This window comes from Pimephales promelas, chromosome 5, assembly GCF_988280905.1.
Source record: "Pimephales promelas chromosome 5, fPimPro1.hap1.1, whole genome shotgun sequence".
Lineage (NCBI taxonomy): Eukaryota > Metazoa > Chordata > Actinopteri > Cypriniformes > Leuciscidae > Pimephales > Pimephales promelas.
In genome coordinates, this window is record NC_142773.1 from 32,543,209 (window position 1) to 32,567,955 (window position 24,747).

At 38.1% G+C, this 24,747-nt stretch overlaps 2 protein-coding genes across 2 annotated transcripts in view; one reads left to right on the forward strand and one right to left on the reverse strand.

The window, feature by feature from the left end:
* The window catches only part of plcd1b (phospholipase C, delta 1b), an 80,333-nt gene that overhangs the window by 28,076 nt on the left and 27,510 nt on the right, over nucleotides 1-24,747 (reverse strand). The window contains exon 2 of the mRNA XM_089131323.1: nucleotides 14,159-14,231. The gene's annotated coding sequence lies outside the window, so the exon portion shown is untranslated. The remainder of the gene's footprint in view (nucleotides 1-14,158; nucleotides 14,232-24,747) is intronic.
* On the forward strand, nucleotides 5,005-18,036 carry inhbab (inhibin subunit beta Ab). The gene is made up of 2 exons (XM_039678012.2): nucleotides 5,005-6,094; nucleotides 15,971-18,036. Exons 1-2 carry the CDS (start codon nucleotides 5,686-5,688, stop codon nucleotides 16,771-16,773), a joined length of 1,212 nt encoding a protein of 403 aa, XP_039533946.2. The 5' UTR covers nucleotides 5,005-5,685; the 3' UTR covers nucleotides 16,774-18,036.

Here is a 24,747-nt window from a genome sequence, read left to right on the forward strand (position 1 = left end):
ATGCATTTTAACTTTGGTTACAATTATTTATGAAAAGATATAAATGAATTATAATGTATAACTGAACAATCATCTTTTTCGAACGATTCTGTAATTTGTCAACTGAAGTTTGAAAAAAAAAAAAAGGAGTAATTTGGCTCCTACATATTTCCTTTTAGGGGGCCGATGGCACTCTGGTCATTTTGTTTGTCTGGAGCTCTGAGATTTTAACGAGGAGAAATTCCACTCTTTGTTTTGATCTGTTGCTGGAAGCAAATATGGATTATAGTTTTTCTCAACAATTACAGCACCCTCATGGGAATCTGGTAATGTTTTCAAAGAAAGCATGGGTTTCAAATTTGTATTCACACGAGCGTTCGTGATGAGTGTTCGTGATAAGTGTTCAAAAATACACCACAGCCCACTTCCAATGGCGTAACTAACTGGAGCGCTCTGTTTAAACATCAGTATGAATCAGCTGCTCGCCTGCCGGGGAGGATGTCCACATTTAGACCAAGCAAACATGATGAGGCTTCCCTCGCTGTCTCCTCTGATTCAGCACTAAATAAAAGTCTTCCCCACACTGTGACATCACCTGCATAGATTAGTATCTCGCCTTTGGAAATTGGCAACTGCTGGAGTTAAAATCATACGGGAAGAGCTTTACAAAGTCGAAGGAGCTTTTATGTCACCATTTGAGACATTTGTCCTTGTCTATATGTATGTGAGGTGTGAGCTGGATGATATTATACTGTTTGCAATGATCTTACCAGGACAATTGGACATTTCGTGTGTTCAATTTAGCGGACCTCACCTGTACCATTTCCTGGTGAATTCAAATCATCCACCTTTAAAGTGAAATGTGTAATTTCTGCACCAGTATTGTTTTTAAAAATATAATCAGAAATGTTTGAAGTCATTATTTCCACAATTCTGTAATGTGCCACAGAAATTACACAAAGGGGATAGATCACCCAAAATAAAAATTCTGCCGTCATTTACTCGCCCTAATGACGTTCTAAAAAACGTTTCTTCTTCTATTGAACACAATATAAAGAAGAATGTTTTTGTCGATAGAACGAAAGTCAATGGGGTCCAATGTGTATGTTGATACATTGTATCAACAACATTTTTTTATAAACCATTACCTTTACGATGTACACGACACCACACTGTTTGTATAGGCATTATGTTAAGTATACTTTTCTGAGACAGTTATTTTTCTGTTGGTGACTAAGATAACAAATGTTTATCAAGAATACCTTTTAAAAGTTTTTGGAAAGAAGCCCTATTTCATACTCCACTCTTTAGTGTCACATGATCCTTGAGAAATCATTCTAATATGCTAATATGGCGCTCAAGAAACATATATTTTAATTATCAATTTTGGACTGTTGGACATTTTTGTGAACCCGTGGCACAGCATTTATTTGAAATGGGAATCTTTAGTGACACTAAATGTCTTTACTGTCACTTTTGATCAATTTTATGCATCCTTGCTAGTATTAATTTCGGTAACACTTTACAATAAGGTACATTAGTTAACTACATTAGTTAACATGTACAATATGTGAACAATACTTCTTCAGCATTTATTAATCTTAGTTAATATTAATTCCAACATTTACTAATACGTTATTAAAATCAAAGGTTGTATTAGTTAACATTAGTTAATGGACTGTGAACTAACATGAACGCACCATGAACAGCTGTATTTGTATTAACTAACATTAACAAAGATTAATAAACACTGTAACTAATGCATTGCTCATCGTTAGTTCATGTTAGTTAATGCATTTACTAATGTTAACTAATGAACCTTATTGTAAAGTGTTACCTTAATTTCTTTCAAAAACAAACAACTTATTAAACCCGAAACATTTAGTATAAATGTGTTATATGACTAGTCTACCCTATCTCACGACCAATTCGTACGAATTCGTACGAGTGATTAAAAAGTGGCTAATTCGTACTAATTCATACGACCTCACTCGTGCGAATTCATACGATTTGTCTAAACCCACGTGACGGTTATGTTTAGGGGCGGGGTCAGGGGTAGGTCATTCGTACGAATTCATACGAATTGGCCAATTCGTAAAATATGTACGATTTAGCAAAAATCGTACTAATTTGTACGACTGAGGTCGTATGAATTGTTACGAATTAGCCACCTCGTAAAATTCGTACGAATTCCCGTGAGATCGGGTTGGACTAGTATAATCTCTAAAAATGACTGGCTGTTAACATTGCACAGCAAGTTTACAAGGACTTTAGGAAGTTTGAGGGAAACTAACTGATCACGGACACATGTAAAAACGTGATTGCTTCAGGAGATGCAGAGGCAGTTGGCAGCGAAAGTTGCAAACATGACTGCAGGTGATTCATTGGTGATGATCAGCGTCTGGTGAAGCAGGTAGAGTGATGAAGAGAAAGAGCGAGGGATCCCGCCTACCATAAGTACCACAGCGTCACTCAGCAAGGCCTGACTAATACAGAAGTGTAGTAGTGGGTGAGGACTATCCTGCCAAAACTCACACACACACCAACTCCTTACATCATCAGACTCATAGTTATGACACCATACCATAACACGAGCATGAATACTACAGCAAAGAGCCATTTTTAACAACTTTCAGAGAATAGTTATCATATTTATGTGATGAATTCCAGATGAGGAAAGAACAAAAAAGGCCTGTGGGTTTGATTCAAGTAATCGAAGGAATGATATACGTATTTGTAAAGTGATAAAGAAGTAGGAACACGTGAGAATGCACAGATGATGAAGCCTGTCTTACTCATTCCCAGAGTCCCTCTATGTGTCATCTATAGAGAGAGGAGGCATGGCAGGCAGTAGGATGTGTGATGACACCACCTTATGGGAACCTTCAGAAATAGCAAACTCACCACACACGCTGCCCAGGCGAACATGTGGCAATGCTAAGAATAAGTGTTTAAGAGTTGAGAAGGATCTGTTAGAGTGTTGTGTTCCTTTCTAAGTGTTAACAAGACCAGGAATAGATATTTAGCTTTTGGTTGAACTCTCTCTTTAAAGGGATAGTTCACCCAAAAATGACAATTATGTCATCATTCATTCACCCTCAATTTGTTCCAAACCTGTCTGAATTTCTTTTTTTCTGCTGAACACAAAGGAAGATATTTTGAAGAATGTCAGTTGTGGGGCACCATTGACTTCCATACTATGGGAAAACGTACTCGGTTACTAACGTAACCTCCGTTTTCTCTAGAAGAGGGACTGAGCACTGCGTAATATCTTACGCTAGGGGAAAACCTCTTTTCCACGAGATATTGAAGCCAAAAATGATCCTTAATTTTTCAATTAATGTAATATGTGTTGCGGCAGCATGCAGACATGGCCAAGACGGCTCGCGTGCCTATTGGCTGTCCTGCTGCAACTGCAGCAGCCTATCGAGAGAGGCCCTTGGTGACATCAGATCCAATGTCACGTCCAGCCGAGACAGGCCTGGCCTGGGCCTATAAATACAGGTCGATGGGCTGTCAAAATCAGTTTGTTCATCGTAGAAGCGAACCAGAGCGTGTTGCAGGAACGGCAAAGATATGCAGTACTCGTTCCCTCTTCTAGAGATGTTCTCTTATGAAAGGTTCTCTCGTACTGCGCAATATCTCATGTTAGGGGAACACAGTGTAAAACTCTGTGCGTGCTGGGATCAAACACCAAAGTCCCAAGGGCAGGTGCCCGGGACTCATATAGTGAATAATCACCAGGGACTCACAAAGAGTCTGAGAAGAGTGGCTAGAAGCATCATTCCCAATAAGTTAGCATCCTAATGTAATGTTTCACACCGTCAGGGCGAAAATGTTCGGCCTGAGCTGTGTAACGGTATGGATCTTACTTATTGCCCATGGAGTTATTTTATTGGTCAGCGAGTGGTGCTCAAGTGGTTTCAGTATTCTGAGCCAAAGCAACGGATCAGACAGTACTGATCTTTAGACCGACAGTAGTTTAGCCTGTAGGCGGGAAACTCTAGGTTATAGAAGGTGAAACAGACCGGAGGCACATGCCCGAGGTGATACTCGCGGTTTCTATCTTCCTTTGTGAGAGTAATGAGAGAGAGATTTCACAATATAACTCTTTTTATTGTATTTTTGATCAAATAAATTAGGCCCTGGTGAGCATAAGATACTTCTTTCACAAATATTTTAGAAATTTTTACCAACTGCAAACTTAAATAATATCAGTGGTTCATAAAGTTGCCATTGCTCACCTGCCTTTGACTTTCACCTACAACCATCATGATTGAGTGTTTTTAAAAGTGAAGCTCAAGAGGGACTGAGTTGTTCTGTGAGTTGTGTTTGTTCACATGTAGGAGCCAATGTATGAAAAGTGAGATGCGCTCCAGCTCAAGCAGACACATGTATGGACCAGCGTGCATCTGTCTGACATACACACATCGTGGTCGACTAACAGTCCTCATTGGTCTCTGGAGGCGCGAGGTCTTAACTCCACAAACATCTGGAGAAACGCTGCGGTATGTCTGTTCTGCAGTCATGAACATTCCTGTGCTAAATCACCTTCTGGGGTTTTTTTCTCTTAATTGTTCTGTTTTTTTTTTAGTTAGTTTACTGAATTGTGGGTTAACTGCTTAAAATCATTTTAAATGATAGAGAATGCACGTTTTACAACCACAAGAGGGAGTCGAGTGATGTCACTGCCATGCATCACTATGATGTTATAGAAAAATACAATAATAATAGTATAAATAATAATACGAATAATATTTTTTAATTAAATAAAAAAAGATTAATGTAGGATTCTAGGTTTATTTACATTGTAGCAATTTCTATGTTTATAGAAATCCTTATAAATGTTAGTCCTGAAAGCATGATTTATTAAATATAACAGTTTTGTCATTTTCAATGCTCAATTGATGTAGAAGAGCAGCCTCATTACCATCCCATGTCTTTTTCTATGAAAAGCTTGTCTGTATGCTGTGCCTGCACATGAATGAGTCGCTCGGTGTGTTTACAGATAGCCATGATAATCACGTTGAACCCTCGACTTTTCCCTCCTCATGACACTATTCCACACAGTTAGCCAGCCTGCACAACAGGTGCCGACGGATTGATGGCTGGAAAGATGAATGATTGGTGGAAAAAGAGAGAGAGAGAGAGAGCAACTTAGATTCTCCAGAGGGAAAAAAAAGGTACATGTTACTGGAGGAGTCACTGAAGAGAGTGAACGAGAGGGAGGGAGATGAAAAAGTCAGTGAGTCAGTAGTGAGAAAGATTGTAATAAAGTGAGAGGGAGGGATGAAGAGGAGGAAGGTATAATTACAGTGAGAGAAAGAGAGAGGGGACAAACACTGAGAAGCCAGAGAGGGAGAGAGTGCTGAAGAAAGAGTCAGAGAACTGTCTAACCCTGCCCACTTTCCACTCAACCATTCAACTCCGGCACGGGCAGCAGTGCATCGTCAGGTTTCTTCAGAGCTCTGCTGCACGGACACTGACCCGGAGCTCATCAACCTGCAGGACGAGCCCAGAGAGAGCACCAGCAGCGCTTCCTTCAGCCCTCTTCAACTTTTAATCACCATGACCGCTCCATTCAGATAAGGATTATTTTGGACTGGCTCCCACTTTCCTTATCGATTTGACAAACAAGCCAGCCCAGTGACTGATCTTGGCAACGGAGCAGAACAGGACCGAGTTGCGTGTCTGCCGTCACTCAGGATGTCCTCTCTAACGCTCGTGACTGGGGTGCTGCTGCTCTCCGGCTGCTTGTCGGGGGGCTGCTCGCCCACGCCGGCCGAGAGCGACTCTCAAGGTGCGGGGCAGCCAGATGATCCCGTGACCCCCTGCCCGTCCTGCGCTCTAGCCCAGAGGCAGAAGGACCCGGAGGAGCAGACCGACATGGTGGAGGCGGTCAAGAGGCACATCCTCAACATGCTGCATCTGAACACCCGGCCCAATGTCACACACCCGGTGCCCCGCGCCGCCTTGCTCAACGCCATCCGCAAGCTACACGTGGGACGGGTGGGTGAGGATGGCACGGTGGAGATAGAGGAAGACGGAGGAGGTTTGGGGGAACGAGAGCAACCTGAGGAGCAGCCCTTTGAGATCATCACCTTTGCGGAGCCAGGTGAGGATATGTGATGACATGTTAATGTGGTGTTAAGTGATTAACTCCCACCTGTTGGGCTAGACAGCGGAGAAACTGCGACATGCTATGAATTGCTGCGATTTAAAACCTTGGTAACACCAATTTAAATGTAATTAATATATACCTGTAAAAAGTTTGAAAACATTGCAATTTTTTATGGTTTTGAAGGAAGTCTCTTATGCCCACCAAGGCTGCATTTATTTGATGAAAATACAGTAAAAAGTAATATTGTGAAGTATTATTACAAATTAAAATAATTCTTTTCAATTTTAATAAATTTTACACTGTAATTTATTCCTGTGATGCTAAAGCTGAATTTTCAGCATCCATTCTTCAGTGTTACATGATCCAGAAATGCTGTTTTGCTGCTCATTTCTTATTATAACTATCAATTTAAAAAATAGTTTTTGCTGCTTAACTTTTTTGTGGAAACAATGATACCATCGAAACATTTGTAATGAGATTTTTTTTAATTACTTTTATTCTTCAAGGATGCATATTGATCATACCATGTGACAGTAAAAATGTTTATAATATTAGAAAATATTTAAATTTAATAAATGCTTTAATACATTTTATAAATGTAAAAAAAGCTATTCATTGATCTTTCTATTCTCACCCAAGAATCCTGAACCATCACCATTTCCACAAGAATATTAAGCAGCACAACTGTTTTCTACAAAGCCCCACACATGACATGCAAGAAAAAAAGTAAATTGTGTGCACGATTAACTAATTTGCTCCCTCCATTTATAAATCATGCACACAATGTAGCAAATCAAGGGAACAAAATAGTAAATCGAGCGAACGAATTAGTTAATCATGCGCATGATTTAGCCTACTATTTATTTTTTAATTCTGAAAAATTTATTATGGTTTACACTAAAATTTTAAGCAGCACAACTGTTTTTAACATTGATAATAATAAGAAATGTTTTTTATGCATTCAACCAGGATATTAGAATGATTTCTGAAGGATCATGTGAATGATAAGACTGGAGTAATTATGCTAAAAATGCAGCTTTGCCATAACAGGAATGAATTAATTTTTTTATATATATATATTTAATTTGGAATAATATTTAACAATATTAGCTACTGTTTTTACTTTATTTTTGATCAAATAAATGCAGCCTTGGTGAGCGGAAATGCTTTTTTCGTGATAAATAATGCATTTACTAGTTCGAAACTGAACCTGTTGTAAAGTATAATCCAAACATTTAATATAATTGAATTCAAACTGATCTGTTAAGCATAATATAATGTTAAATATTGCATCAATGAACGTTTTTATAAAGTCAGACTTTTATCTAAATCCACGCCTCCATTATGAGGTGAAATGTATAAAAAGTAAAACATTTTTTTTTTTTGTCATTTTCAATTAATTTCAGTTTTAAATTGTTCAAGTTTCACGTAATTCACACAGTTATGCTCAAGTCCATTTGCGGGTTTCCATTTTTAAGATTACAGTATTATATGATGTAGAGTTATATGATGTAGAGTGGATGTCATCACAAATGGCTCCATTCAGACTACTGTTTTAAAGGAGTGCTTTTAAAAAGCACTCAGGTAGGTGTTAGCAGAGATCTGCAGGAGTGAGAGTTATCTTAAGAGGAACACATGCGCTGCAGCTGTGGAGTATTAACACTCTGACTGTGCACTCTCTGCACCGAACTACTGAAATGAAATGAGGAGATTATGCCCCTATTAACAGCCATTCAATGTAGCCACTTAAACATCTTTAGTTCTGTCGTTCTGTCAAGCAAAAGGACATAGAAGAGACAGCGATTTAGTATCAGAATTAACACTTTATCTTGCTATGCATCCAAACTATGTCAAGTATTCACTTTGTTTGGAAATTGGCTCATTTTACAACTCCTTCAGAGTTAAACAGTCGAGTTTTACCATTTTCGTATCCATTCAGCCAATTTTCTGATATTTAGAAGAATATCAGTAACAAGACAGTTTCTGGTCCCATTGACTTCCATAGTAGGAAAAAATATATACTATGGAACTGGCAGTCAATGGGACCAGAGACTGTCTGGTTACTGATATTCTTCTAAATATCAGAAAAATCGGCTAAATGGATTTGAAAATGGTAAAACCCAACTGTTTAACTCTGGAGGAGTTGTAAAATGAGCCTGAAATTCCTAAACCTTTAAAACTGAAATATTCCTAATTTCCTAAATGAGCATATACTAAAAAGTTGAGTATCCCTTTAAAGTCTACTTAAAGGGATAGTCTACCGAAAATGTAAAATCTGTCATCATTTACTCACCCTAATGTTTTTCTAAACCTGTATGACTTTGTTGTCTGCACTGCACAAACAAATATTTAGAAGAATGTTACCGAGGTCCAATGTTGTTTGGATCCCAAATGTTCTTCAAAAGTCTTTTTGTGTTAGAATGACATGAGAGCAGATTTTTTATTATTGGTGAACTGTGCCTTTCACACTCATGTGGAGGTCTTTTTCACGCTCTATCACTCATTGTCATCATCACACCGCTCCTATTAAATCTTATATTGAGCTTTTTGTCTCTAAAATATGTGTCTGCTGACCTGATGATATGCTATTCATGTTGTGTCGTTCGTCTAATGATAGAGTAGCCAATAGACAGCCATTCATTTTTTACGAGTGTTTGGGAAACACAAGAACAAAAATGGCACAAACAATGCTCTTCCTTATTAAATACGCGTATGGAGCCGTTTTTAACAAACACTACGTCCTAGTTGGTTCAATAGACTAAGTCTGGGATGGGAAGATTCACAAGTACATTCAATTTTTAATTGGTTCCTCATGACTTATTTATAACAATGTCACTGATCCACAAATCAGCATGAAGCTGCTCTAAAAAAAAAAAAGCTAACAACATTTGTCTGAATGGGGTACGGAAGCGCATGGTTTCAGCTTCCCAATCTCATGGCATCAGGCTTTTGTTTTATTGCAAAAACAATATAGCAGGGTTTCTAAAGATAACAAGGCTGACCTATCTTTAGACCAGCACCAGTCATGATGTGGTTTGGCGGTCCCATCTGATTCTTATATACAGATTGACCACCAGCAGTCCTTCACAGGCTTAATGGGACGATGTCTGCAGCTCTTTAATTGCAGCTATCATTTAGCGCAAGGAGCCAGCAAACATTTGACGGCGCTGTCTATTGTGCCCATTTGCTTACATAAACGTGCATAATGCCTTGATGCTATAAATAGACCTTTTGAATGAACCTACGATTAAAAAAGGCCCCTTAGAGCCTTAATGAGATTGTTGGGGTGTTAATGATGCTCCGGGGAGTGAGGGAGAGGAATGGGGTGGTTAGATCCCATACAAAACCCACAGGGCTGTTAGCTGGCCATAATTGCTCCATTCATCAAAATATGGGGCCCAGTAATTACTCTGGGCTGCTCTGTTGGTGTGTGGAATGGTCGGGGTCTCTTTGAAAGTATCTTCATGAAACGGAGAGATTGGATGAGTCTGAGAAACAGGGACTCGTCGAAAGTTTGAAATGCAAGAGAAAAAAAAGATTTTACCCAAAAATTAAAATTCATCAGTCATTTACTCACCCTCATGTTGTTCACAAAATAAGATATCTTTAGAGTTTTTTTAATTTGCATGTAAGCTGCTTTCTCCTCTGTCAATTGAATGACCAGTTGACTTCCTGATTCTATTAAACCACTCCCTCAGAAATAGGCAATGGGCTCAGATTGGTTAGTTGGACCGGTGTGTTGTAATTGGCTAAACTACGTAGTGCACGTTGTCTGGAAACTTCACGGCCATTACTTTTACGGGCAAAGGTTGCATGTGCTCCGATCAAATGTAAATAATGGTGTCAATACTACTGTCAGTTGCAGCCAGAATCAATCAATCAATCAATCAATCAATCTATCTATCTATCTATCTATCTATCTATCTATCTATCTATCTATCTATCTATCTATCTATCTATCTATCTATCTATCTATCTATCTATCTATCTATGTATCTATCTATCTATCTATCTATCTATCTATCTATCTATCTATCTATCTATCTATCTATCTATCTATCTATCTATCAATCAATCATAGGAAGCCCGAACACAGAAGACATGACAGCTGGCTGAATACAACACACTTTCAACGGCATGGCTACATCTCTCCACTAAAACTCTTCCTCTTCGACAAAGCCACAGAAATATGGCCATGCCCCCTTTTTGCATATTTCGGAGGGAGGGTTGATGTAAATTTGTGGGTTAGTTAGATATAAAACCCAGAAAGTATATCGTTGTAGTCCCATTTGAGTCGTTTTTGTTGGCATTAAACTTCCTGGTTTTTAAAAGACGATAGCTGTGTCCCAATGTGAAGGCTGCATCCTCCGAAGTCCGTATTTGAAGGACGGTTGGCCGTATTTGAAGACCGATTGCGTCACAGCCGCGCGACGAAGTACGTCCCAATTCAAAGGCTGCATCCGCGAAGGCCGCATTTAAAGGCCGATTGCGTCATCGCGGTGGGATGAAGGCTGTCCCAATTCAGTTATGCATCCTCCGAAGGCCGTATTCGAAGGCCGGTTGCGTCATTGCAGCGCGACGAAGGCTTACCTAATTCAAAAGCGACGCCAAATGCACCCTTCATTTCCCCGTGAAAGGAACGATACATAAATGGACACTTCGCGGACTATCCTACCTGATCCTACCCCATAAATCATTGCGCGGGTGACGACAGCATTTTTATTTAAAAAAAGGGTGGCCGAGAGTTCAGTGGTGGACGGCAAATTCACATTTAAATGTAAAAGTATTATGTTTTTATTTACTCAAATAGCCAGAGAAACCAGTGTTAAGAGCCAAAAGTTTTTTGTTTTTTTTTTCGTTTTTTTCTTCTTATTATTCATCTTAACTCATTCGTCAGCATTGCATGGTTTTGTCAAGTGGAAATGCGAAAACGGCTTTTATAGCCTTGTATTGCATTTCTTGTACATTGTATTTCTTTATTATTCATTATTTCATTATTTTATGCAACTTTAAATGTGTACACAAAAGAGAATTCATGGCTCTGGATATTTGTTTATTTTTGTAAGGGTCTGTGAGTGTTTGCAAGGTTGATACATTTAAACTATAATATACTTTTGTTTTGTGTCGTTTAATGTAAAATGTGTAGTGTTGTGGTCCTGTGAGGGAAAAGGGTAGGCTACTTCACATTTGTACATGAATACTATCGCAGTATGAAGTTCCTTACATTCTCCCACTGGTTATTTTAAAAATTAAAGTAACAAATTGTTGGTCCATTGTCACAATATTAACAAATTGTTGCTAACTTCAACTTCGTCCCATATCAAAGTGCGCACCTGAAGCGCTCGGACCGGTCTAGCCTGCGGAGGATTGTTCTTGTCGCCTAGCAACTGTGACTGACAGCTGACGACGACGAGCGGGAGTACGTTTGCACTGGACTTTTTATATTTGGTTTAAAATATTCAAATAGGATTGACAGCCTGTATAAATATATTCACCATGGTCCATTTAGACAATAAAAAGAAAACCCTACAAAATCGTATGGTACGATTAACATTTGAATAGGCTATTGGCTATATATGTGCCTATGTTTTATCATTATTATTTTTTAGGCTATTTCATTACAATATTTACGTAGGTTAACACCCAATATTTGAACAGTTTACAGTGTAATCTGGCTATTCAGGACGCAGCCTCTAGCATTAAACCAGCTCTGGCCAACTCTTGAGCCGAAAATACATGACTCGAAATATTTTTTTAGTGGTTATGTGAATTGAAATTATGTGATTTTATATATATTGCCCCTCATTTAAAGACAGGAAAATATAAAACATAAAATTTCCAGTAAAATATAAAACAACAAAATGACAATAGCCTTTCTCCATAGCTGTTTACTCAGTTTCATTAAATGAATGATCAGGGTGGCAGCTGTAGGCTACTCTCGCTCCGTTGCTTGGCGCCAGAAGCAGTAATAGGGAACACCTGGTTGCGCAATTAGGAAATCCCACGAAGGCTACATGAAGCGTCCTTCGAAGGCCAAATAGACTGCATCCTTCGAAGTCTACAGCCTTCGAAGTACGCAGCCTTCACATTGGGACACAGCACCAATCTCTGCTTACGATGAACTTTCAGCGCAGCAACTTTGCAGATTCTGTTCATGCACCACCAACAACATTACACACTATTTAAAATAAAAAAGGGAAATTGCAAATCAACCACCCCTTTAAATGGTGTTTTTGGGGTGAACTATCCCTTTACTGACATTTTAGTGCTAGATATTCTGAAAAGGATTAATTGTTATAATGGTTGTGATTCACTCACAAAGGTCTGAAGGTAGGGATAAGAGCAAGACTGACACACTGAAGGAATTCAAATTAATAATTGTATAGTTTTTCACACATATGGATGATCTGAATCTCGGAAAGTTTTGCTGATCTGGTGTGGTTAGCTTGGCTTGTTGCCTCTCTGAGCAGCTTCCTGAAACTGCTTAGTAGTTCATTTCAGCAGGTCTTAAAGTTTCTTGAGGTTTACTCTGAGGGATGTTTCTTAACTATTTATTTCCTGTTCTGACCCCTGTGTCAACCCTGTCTCCTGATAATTCCTACCCAAGGCTTCATTATTAGAGGACAGATAGGTGATATCTTGGTGTGTTGTAAGGGACAAAGCAGTGCAAGACTGTATTCTTGGTAAATGCAAGATAACACTTGGTTATGTGGAGAATATGTTTTGTGCTGCGGTCATCAGGTGATTGTTGTAGTGATCAGGGACTGTGATATCCTGGTACAACAATATATCCAACTACAGAGAGGCTTCTTGTTAACACCAGTTTTGGGTGGATGCTGCTTTTTATCTAACACAAAAGCAATCTCTTTCTAAAGTATTTCAATCAAAGCAATCTATTTCTAAAGTAATTCAATGATCTGACTGACATCAATTTTGAATAGACTGACGCTGTCCTTTTTAAACCATCTATTCATAAAAAATTTAAAAAAAATCGGAAAAAATATATTATGGTTTCCACTAGAATATTAAAGCAGCACAACTGTTTTCGACATTGATAATAAATAATAGAAGATATTTCTTGAGCATATTAGAGTGATTTCGGAAGGATCATGTGACTCGATGCACATCAATGATGCATCAATGAAAACCCAGGAATAATTTACTATTTAAAAATACTTATATTTAAATAGTTTTTTAAGAAAGGAAAGTTTGGTCTGTTTGTAGCAGGACGTATGCATTCATCTAAACAGTCTCTTATTTCTTTTATTTTTTTCTCTATCACTTTATATTATTCTATTGTCATCCTTCCCACAAATGTCAAACTCAATTCAAAATCTAATTCTATATTTTTAAAATGCTTCAGTCTCACAGGAAGTAGGTGATTGTTTTTCATCTGTAGTGTCAGATGCGATCAGTTTAATAAAGGTCAATCATTTAGTTTGTAGGTATCTTGTTTGGTGTTGATAAAAGCGGTACCTAAGCAAAAAAAAAAAAAATAAAAAGAGAGAAAGGCGGCTTTTTTTAGTCCAGATATAAGTGTTTACTGAGTGATCAAGTCTTTTGGCAGTGTTTCATTTTATTAAAAGACCCACTGCACAAATAACTAAGTAAACAATCTTTTCTTTGATACTCTTCTATGCTCAACTAGTTACGCTAATTATGCCAAAAGCAGATTATACCCAAATGATTTAAATGCAACTCTGACATTTTCAAAATCTTGTCCTTGATATTTCAGAGTACAGACACAACGATAGCAAAATTTCAACATATTAAACAGATAAAGAATAGAGACAATATGATACGTGTCCAAATGGGGTGGTGATGGCGCAGTGGATAAGACACATGCCTATGGTGTGAGTGACCCGTGTTCGAATCCACTGTGAGACACCAATGTCTCCCTGAGCAAGACACTTAACCCCTAGTTAACTCCAGAGGCGTGCGACCTCTGACATATATAGCAATGGATAAAAGCGTCAGCTAAATGAATAAATGTAAATGTAAATAAGAGGAAAATATCAGTGTGAGTTACAGTTTACCATCGCCCCAAATCTGCAGTACCTCTGACATGCTTCTGAATTGTCCTCCTCACCCAGACCCTGTCACCTCCGAGACACGTGGCGTTTTTTTAAACCTACAAGAAAGACAACACAACCACAGTGAAAGACTGGCTCAAGAAACAAATGACAGTGGCAAAAGAGCAGTTGTCTTTTAATATGGAAAGGGAGGCCAACTCTTTATACTTGGTCACACACTGTGGCTCTTGTTCGAGTTAAGAGGTGTTCTGATAAGAGATCAGGCTGGATAACGACACACAGAGAGAGAAAGAACGAGAGAGAGCATTCATCTGCAAATAAAAACGAGTCCTGTGCTGTTTTTTTTCTCTCAGTATTTAGAAAGTATTTAGTATTAGAAACATTGTTCATTCCCATTAACCTGCAATTAATGAGCTCTATTCTAGATTTTTCATTACTTGCCAAAATTTCCAATAAATCTCAAAGCAGAATTAAAAAGGTGTTCCAACTGATAAAGTAACCGGTTAAATGGGAGCATAACGGAAACTTCAAACAGATTCACATTTGTATGGTGGCACTGCATTGTTCACTAATCTATTTGACAACTTAATCTAGAGTAAGGGAATATTGGCTTCTATTTCAGTTTAAAGGTGAAGCACCATTTGTTCCCAATAACTTGCCCTAAATTCATGCCATTGGTTGAGTCAACAAAGATCTTTTGAAAGCGCCACAGAGCCTCAGTGTTTATATTTGAGGGGATGAATCAAGGTTATGCTTGTATCTGCATATTAAATTGGAATAGGACAAAGAATTTAACCATCCAAACTACACACTTCAAGCTTTAAAAATAGTCCTTCCTGTTATGCGTTAAGTCCATTCAGTGTTTCGTGGGAGTTTTCTGACAATGTGAGATTCAATGAGGAGAACAGACAGTCCAGTAAAGTTACTCTGAGATCTTTTATGAGCTTTAAATAGTCATTCATCCAGGCAGATTTTCTTAATAGCATGGCAATCACAACACAAATGAATAAGGGCCTGCTCTCGTGTTCAAAAGCAGCTAGATGCAAGGTGTAGAAACGGCGTCTTAAAAACACAGAGCTCATGGTGCGAGATGCTGAAGAAAAGAAAAAAACGCGAGACTCATCACAATGGTCAAAGACTTCAGTCTAGCACATGTATACATAGAAAAAAATGGTCTAGACTTACGTGAAATGACTGAATTGACCCTTCTTTAGTTTCATAGCTCACTATTATATAGTGTCATATGAGATGGCAGAGTAATGGTAAACCTGCAACTGCATTGGTCTAGACAGATATCTCAATGTCACATTGACAAGCATTATAAAAGACCGAGTTCCAGAAAAGGTGTTTTCGAAGCTACGCTGACTATCCTTTACATAAGATAACAGGATTTATTTAATGTGGACATGTTGACTAAACAGCTGAATTAATAGCTGTCCTGTTGAGGAGGGTTTGGCAGAGAGTCATTTAAGAGAGTCTGTAATCTTGAGTCTGTAAATCAGCAGTGGTTACTGATGCGGAGCTGGCATTTAGCAGACAGTCATGTGCACATTATAGGGAAGGCCCTTGTCATAACATACACGCTTTATGTACACAAATGGAGTGCCAGGATTTTAGGAGCAGGAAATGTTTTAAATGGACTGAGTCTAGGTGTTGACGAAGGACTGCAGATGGTGGAGATTACATATCCTTTCTCACAGAAAGACAGAAACTATTTAAAGCGGTATCTCATCTGGCGGCTCAAACAGAGAGTGTCATTAATAAACTGATCAGGTTTTACAGCATAATAAACCATGTATACAAAACTAACCAATTGCCTCACACCTTTCATTCACAGGAGATGCCCCAGACATCATGACATTTGACATTTCTAAGGAGGGCAACACTCAGTCCGTGGTGGAGCAGGCCAACGTGTGGCTGTTTCTTAAGGTTGCCAAAGGCAGCAGAGGGAAGGCGAAGGTGTCCCTTCAGCTCCTGCAGCACGGCAAAGTCGATCCAGGCTCTACCGACGGACCCCAGGAACTGGTGGTTTCCGAGAAGACCATGGACACACGACGCAGCGGCTGGCACACGCTACCCGTACCCCGCATGGTCCAGACTCTGCTGGACGGGGACAGCAGTTTGCTCAGCCTCCGTGTCTCCTGTCCGTTGTGTGCCGAAGCCGGTGCCGTGCCCATCCTGGTGCCTGCAGAGGGAAACAAGGGCAAGGAGAGAGAACAATCTCACCGACCCTTCCTCATGGTCGTGCTCAAGCCAGCCGAGGAGCACCAGCACCGGCGCAGCAAGCGCGGCTTGGAATGCGACGGCAAAATCCGCATCTGCTGTAAACGGCAGTTCTACGTCAACTTTAAGGACATCGGGTGGAGCGACTGGATCATCGCTCCGTCTGGATATCACGCTAACTACTGCGAGGGGGACTGCCCCAGCCATGTGGCCAGCATCACGGGCTCTGCCCTCTCCTTCCATTCCACCGTCATCAATCACTATCGGATGCGCGGGTACAGCCCCTTTACCAACATCAAGTCGTGCTGCGTGCCTACGCGTCTACGGGCCATGTCCATGCTCTACTACAACGAGGAGCAGAAGATCATTAAGAAAGACATCCAGAACATGATAGTGGAGGAGTGTGGCTGCTCATAAAATCCCAACAAACACTCAAATGTTGGTACAAAGCACATATCAGAGGATTGGCGATCTGTGTTGAACCACACACTTCTGAGCTGCCAACTCGGGCAACCTATTTGTTTGCAGACCATTCTGATAGGACTAATTGTTGGAGCGGTCTTCGTGGCACTTTCACATAAAAATGAAGGAGGAGAATAAAGCATAATATATTTTTTTTAATGAAGAGAGACAGAGACTGAGAGGGAACGGGTGCATAGGTCAAAAGTGTCAGCCCTGATTCTCTGCACTGCAATAAAGAGACTTATTTTGAAGTGTGGAATTGTATATTCTGAGAAGCAGAAAAACATGCAACTCTATGCAAGTCAAGTATTATTACTGGATGTTCTTCTTTTTTATTATTATTTGTCTTGTTAGCTTTTGTTTATTGTTTTTATTGTCGTCATCCCTTTTCTCCCTCACACACAAAAACATTTTATTTTGGTAAATATTAAAAGAAGTAGTTGTTTTTATTTCATTCTTCTTATGAGAAATACTTGAACAAAAATTAGTTTGACCAGTTGCTGGAGCCAAACTACATTATTATTATTACTAATCACTTATTATTATTATATTATTATATTATAATTATTATTTTTCTACCTAAACATTCTGAATGTTGATGAAAAGTAATGTAAATTTGCACTAAGCCAACATTCGTAACACGTGATCCCCAGAGCAATGGGCCGCATTCCAGTTGCCATATTAGACTCTAGATATATATTCATCTATAACTTACACATAATAAACCAAAGACCATACACATCCTATTCTCAGCAAATCAACTAAATGCCCAGCTCTGTGAATTGATTTAATTTAGTAACAACAGTGTATGGCCAACATAATGAACCATTAACTCAATATAGCACATAAAATAACTTTGTTTGTTTGTTTTTTTCCCCCTGAAACAGCCTCAATGTTAAAATACTTTTTACTCTGTGTTTCGACAGTGTTTGTCTCTACCAATGTATAACAAAGGTTTTAGATTCTGACCTGAAGCAATGTTGTTCTCGACAGAAATATTCAGTAAAGAGAGATAGAAACAATGTCCTGGCAATGGCAATCTACTTTGTCAGGTTCAAAGTACAAGACACTAAAGAAACTTGATCTGTTTTATGTAGAATTATGCAACATATGGTGATATGTTGAACAAATCAAAATATGTGCTTGTCATGTTTTATATCTAATTTATTTTTCAGCGTATTCTTTGCTTCACTATTAAAGCTGAATTGTACAACTTCACCTTTTTGGTTTAAGTCAACAGTGTGTGTTTACCAGCCCAGATAATAACCATTATTTCAACACTAAATGCAAGCTACTTTTGCCCTCACTAAACTGAGTCTAATAATATTTACATCAATTTACAATTTGTCACGTAACCCTAAATATTAGCATTGCAGCAAAACCATATGCTGTGCAAACTGTATGCTCCTCAAGGGCTGGTTTCAGTCAATTTTAGTCATGCAGAAGCTGTCTAATGGGAGGTTGCATTGTGAGGAATCAGACGCTCACGCTCGCTTTATATGAGATTTCATAAATTTTTCAGAAAATGCTTAATGCTAACTTTTAGTTAACAAAGTTAACATAACTGCACATGTTGGGAAAAAGTCCACTTTCACAAAACAGTGCCGTGTGCTTTAACGGCGTAACAGAGTTGAAAAAGACAAATATTGTATTTCTCTTTTTTTGCAATGTTTGAGAAGAAACAAATATTGTATTGTCAGAATATGCTTAAACCATTTTAGAAAAAACAAATAGTATATAACTTATATAATATTTATAACAAATACTGAAATAGTTTTATTTTAAAGTCTGATTTGTGATTATATTAAATAACGTGATTAAGTGTAATTTTGACTGTCATGGCTCAAATTTGAAGCTATATACTATTCCGTTTAAATTTTGGGTAGGAAAGACTTTTTAAATCTTTTTGATATGTCTTATGCTCACCAAGGCTGCGTTTTTTACTATAAATAATAGTAAAAAATTGTGAAACATTGTTACAATAAAGAAAAACTGCATTCTATTTGAATATATTTAAAATGTAATTTATTTACACGCTGGAAAAAAGCTTAATTTACTTCAGCACAGTCTTCAGTGTCACATGATCATTCATCATTCCAATATGCTGATTTGGTGCTCAAAAACTTTTTTTTTTTTATCATTATCAATGTTGAGAAAAGTTGTGCTGCTGATTAATATTTTTGTGGACACTGTGATCATTTGTTTTTCAGGATTCTTTGATGAATAGAAAGCATTTATTTGAAATTGAAACATTTTGTAACATTACATGCAATGTCTTTACTGTCACTTTTGATCAATTTCATATATTTGCTGATAAAATAATTTCTTCTTTTAAAAAATCTGAAACCAAACTTCTGAACAGTAAGCCACAAACTAATATGTATTATAAGTATGTGTTTTTTTTCATTTAACATAGTCAAAGCATAAAAGGTATATGCACTTACAGAGGGACTTTGTCAGCACACTGGCTTGCTGTGTCAGGATAAGAGATGTGACCCAGGGGTAGAAAGGTAATTACTGCTATCATCACTCAGCAAATAAAACCCCCACAGGTCCTGTGAAAACGAGCCTCTCTCAGAGGAGGACATAATCTCTTCACCCATAAACCCTTCATGCCATTTAGAGCACAGCAACACAACACGTCATAATTTGAAATAAATCTCTCGCCATAGAAACACACAACGGGATGTTCAGAGATCATATGTGAACCAGTCATATCTCTTTGCATCCTTTACTGTGACTTTCATATAACGTATGCCTTTAAAGGTCCAATAAGAAATATAGGTCAAGGTCAGTTCTCTTTCAAATTAGGCTTGTAAAACTTGTACAGAGACGTTCTCTTGATCATATTGACGTTTGAGGCTTGAGGGTGTTTACATGATTTTTTAATTGTCCGCCCATACACAAACAATACATGCTTTGAAAGTGCATGTGTAGTATTTTTGGTGACTTATCCAATGTGTCACAGGCATGTGTGCCTTTATAGTGCCATAAAAGGCAATCACATTTTTGTTTGGTCTATTTGTGTTGATAACTCTATATTCTATGGCAACATTCATCAGGAATCATAAAACGGGATAATGAACCAAAACAAACACATCAGAGTTCAAGTTAATTTCCTTGTGGTGGTAGTGCCTTCCGCACAAATATAACATGCAATTTTGAACTAAATTATTTTTAAATTATTTAATAATTTATCATTTATAACTCACTTTCCAGTTTGAAACACGCTGCTTGCAAACTCTTTCTGCCATCTAAGATTGACATTGAATACCATCGGTAGACCTTGTGAGATATAAACATCACATGCATTCCTGCCCTTCAAGGACTTGCACTTGGAGAACTCAACATACCTCCAACAAGAGAATAAAGGCAGAGAGGAGGGCGCAGGATCTACAGAATCTGTGTGGGTGTTAAGCATTGTCAATCCTCCAGGAAGAAATGTGTTTAGAAGAGTGTTTGAATAGATCGTAAGGGCTGAAGTGTTTATCTAACACCTCATCTGTCAAAATGAACACACGGGGGGGAATTGGGTAGAATTAGGGTTTACATGCCTTTTACAACTTGGACTCTGTATATACCACCTCTCTGACAGGATGACACAATTTAGCCCATGAATGAGACATGGTGGCCTTGACCAAGGCCAGCACCCTCCCATTCATATTTACAGAGTCTCAATGGCTTACATTCAATATTGGCCAATTTCCCTGTTTAAGAGTTGTGAAAACTAGTAAACTGTGGCACATATATGTAAAAAAAAACAAAAAGCAAAAAAAAAAAAAAAAAACTGGATAATGTGCAATGTGATTGGTCCACTGATCCAAATTGATAGGTCCACATTTGTAGATGAAACACAGCTACTTTAACCCAGATTTTAGCTTTTTAGTGAAAAGGGAGGAACAACAAGAAATTAATATTTTTGGTCATGCACAATCCTGTCAATTGAACTTCACACTGACTGAACCCAAACTATATTTCTTTATCGACCATAATTACTACCTTCTAGAGACTGCATCTGGGTGTAATTCTAATACATGACGTTCAGTTGCCTATTTGGTCCGGGCTGCCCATTCGAGACTCAAAAGCAACAATGGTACTATGGCTCTGACAATGACTCCCTCCTGGGAACAACAGTGAAGAGAGAGCTATCTCAAGGTTGTCAAGGGCTTTATCTCATGCCAGGGTTCCAAGTGGTTGCGCAAATCTTGACACTCTTTTCAGGGCGATAAAAAGTCCGAAAGATAGAAAAGGGGCAGGGAAAAAAAACGAGGTCTTGCTGCCTTGGCCTACAGTAGAAGTCCACACAAGGTGGTCTGTTGTTTTCAAGGCTGAGAACAACGTATCATGTCTGCTGGTCTGGTCAGCTTTCTCACTTTGACAATAAGAGTGAGAGTGACTGGGAAATCTAACACTCGTCTCTTTGTTTGCAGAGAAAAACTAGAACGGCAGCCTACAGACTGCACGGCTCCTGTGTTATCACTACAAACCTCCTCTTCCCTTTTTTTCCACCCCTGACTCCTCTTCTCTCCGCTGAGACATAAACTCCTTTATAGTGCATAATATGTGGGCTTGAACATGGATGCTGGTAAAGTAATACCTGCAGAGGGCACAGAAAGTGCATTCAGGACAAGAGAAAAAGGGCAGATAAGACCTCGGTTGGTGATGGAGAGCATGGCCCTACACAGATCGGTCCATTTGTGCACTGACTCAAAATCTCATAAATGGATTTGTCATATGATTAGATGGTCAACAAAGGGTGACTTGCCCATTCTATTTTGTGCTATAGAGGTCGACTGATAGTGGATCTTACCAATAATGATAAGTTGGACTCAACTGGCATATAACTGATTAAATTGGCCGATTAATATACCATAAGTGTATATACTGTATATGGGTATACACGTATATATACATAAGTGTATATAATTTAAGATTTATTTTTGCCGTTTATTGTTGAACTCGGACAACGACCCAAGATGTCAGCGCACTAGCCCAGTTATTGGCGCCGACCATAAATGTATACTACAAATTGTCTTCAATAACAAATGCACATTAATCGACAAATAATACTTGGCGCCATGACGTTTGGCTTTAGCATTGGAAGGCAAGCGTAACATGACCAATAAGTTGCCGCCTGTTCTAGCAAAACATTACACACAGAAGACAATATTCCTCCGCCATGACGAGCAACCACCAAGAAAAGGTGTTAAAACCAATTCTTGCCCAGGACAACTGGAAGCTGCTAGGGACTGGAAAATTCTGGCTGAGCTTGATCAACAGCTTATTTTTCCACCTGAGATTGCCACCACTAACCTCCAACCAGATATTGTTTTGTGGTCTGGATCAGCACGCATTGTTTAACTGATAGAGTTAACAGTGCAATGGGAGGATGCGGTAGATGAGGCATATGAGAGGAAACTGCGGTATGCTCATCTGGCCACTGAAGCAGAACAGCGAGGATGGAGAGTCCAGGTTTATTCGGTGGAAGTGGGTTATCGAGGATTTGTGGCGCACTCTACAACCTGGTTCTTTAGAGACATTGAGAGAAGAGTTGCGTCGCAGAGTAAAGGACTTATCTGAAGCAGCAGAAAAGAGCAACAACTGGCTGTGGTTGAGACGGAAAGATTCTGGCTGGCTGTGTACAGGCCACCACGCTACGGTTTTGTAGAATTCTTGAAAAACTCGAAGAGTCTGTTGGTTTATTTTTAAAGTTTGCATAATAATTACAATTATTACGTTTCTGTATTACGTGAATGAGGTTTGGTGTTTGGGCAGATATTGTGTTATAGTAAGCCATACTGAACCGTTGCCACTGAACCTACTTTAGGTTTACTTTGTAGTTGCAGCTTTTGTGTGTGCTGACGCGCCAAGTACACTAAAGCCGTTAACACCAGATTCACATCACCAAATGGAAAGAAGTGTAAATGGATGGAGAAGCATACTATAAAGCTACGTCTTAGTTTGTGCTTATCTTGGTGAAAGCCGAGTACAAATCAGCATGAAGTTTTTTAACATCTTGTGTAATGGAAATCATAATTACTTTGTACAAAATACTATCGTATATTCTATAATGTATTTTGAAAGTATACTTTCAATGCATTGTTACAATGACCATATCAAGCACAGTTACAATATATCTAAAATATATTTTTAATAAAATGTAAATTTATTTGTACTTTGCAGTGCACATTAGTTCAAAAATACACTTAAAAAATAAACTAATAAAAAATTTTCACTTCAAGTTCTCTAAAATGTATTATTAGAAAATATACTAAAGTTATATACTAAATAAACTAAAATTATTTTAGAGTGTGCTAAAAGTTGTATTGTGAAATTGAAAATAGGTAAAAGCATAATGCTAATATACAGTACTTTTAATATATTTAAAGACAGTACAATTTCTGTTAGTATTTGCAATGTTCAATTGAAAAACAGAATACAATAAAGTTTTAAAAATACAAAAAAGTTTTAAAAAGTACTTTTTTGCTGAATTTAAAAAAGTACTGAATCATGAAATGTACAGTATTTTTTAAATATAAATATATGAATTATACATCAATCACTAGTTAGTTCATAGTGCATTATCTAATGTTAAGAGATACAACTTTAGAATGTACAAATGTGTATTGAAATTAACAAATGAACAATCCTTGTATTAACCTAGTTAATCCTATATATGATTTCTTATTGTAAAGTGTTACCATTCATATAATTACAAACAGTCATGGATAGCCATCTTTATAAGGCATAGCATTGAAATTAGTAAACGTATAAAGGCCTACTACACACTTTATTTGTTTTTATTCTAGAACACTTGATGATAATATATTCAAAATAGCATGTTACAGTGACAATAAAAACAGAACTGAAATCGGGGTGATGATTTGATTTGTTTCTGTTGGCTGCATGATCATATCAACTGCGTTCTCGTGTCACTAGCTTTACATAATGCAACTTATATCCAGAGACCAGCTGGATATAGACCAATGCAGATGGTAACAATTGTGACATTAAACTTTTGGGTCGGGCTTGTTTGTTTGTTTTTGTCACAGTTTTAAACGCTTGAGGTAGACCTACAAGTGTTAGCGTCCTCTCAGCCTTGACAACAAACACACTGCTGGTCTCCACTAAAGCACAATCTAGTCAACAAATTAATTATTTTATTTATAACAATATGAAAAAATGTACTGTATACATACCGTTTTGATGTTTTAAATCGGTCTCTGAGGTGTCCTGTCCTGCAGCATGCAGCCTCACATGTCAAAACAAACACCACGAGGCGTTAGTGATAGTTTTTATTTCGCCTCTTCGAGGTTTCTTCCCAACTCGTACTGTATGATGAAAACAGACAGCGCACCCTTCTCAGCCACTCCAGCAATGAATGTTACACGGAAAAAGATTCGGTATGGATTGTTCCAGCAATTGGTTAAGGTGCTGATTAATCTACACACCACACTACGGTGACCTCTAAGAGTCCTGCTGGGGTCAATAACAATTTTTTTTACCTATTAATTTAATTAGTTTTAAATTTATTTTAAAATACATTAAAATGCAATTCAAACATACAATGTTGAATATACAATGAGCTTGTTATACTTTCTTCGTTTTAAATTCAAATTATTTTGAATTCCTTTTTTTGTTCACCAAGTTATACATAACAGTGTGATAAAACTTTCCTGACATCACGATAAAAAAAGCCTTATTATAAAACTTAAAAATAAACTTTAAACAAAAAGTAGTTAAGCATCATCTTTTATTATTTTATATGGATAAAAACACAAACAGCCTAACGATCACTAGGGAAGAGTGCCCAAGATTACCATCAGAGGGCAGTCCACCACGGACAATACCACATTTCCTCAGACTCCATAGAGCATTACAGTCCCGCCCACAGCCGGTGCCGGAAGTAAGAATTCAATATAATTTCTC

Bases quoted from the DNA above. Each gene is read 5' to 3' on its own strand.
- inhbab (XM_039678012.2), top strand. From the start codon at position 5,686: ATGTCCTCTCTAACGCTCGTGACTGGGGTGCTGCTGCTCTCCGGCTGC. The intron at 6,095-15,970 runs GTGAGGATATGT...TTTCATTCACAG, and splicing joins CATCACCTTTGCGGAGCCAG to GAGATGCCCCAGACATCATG.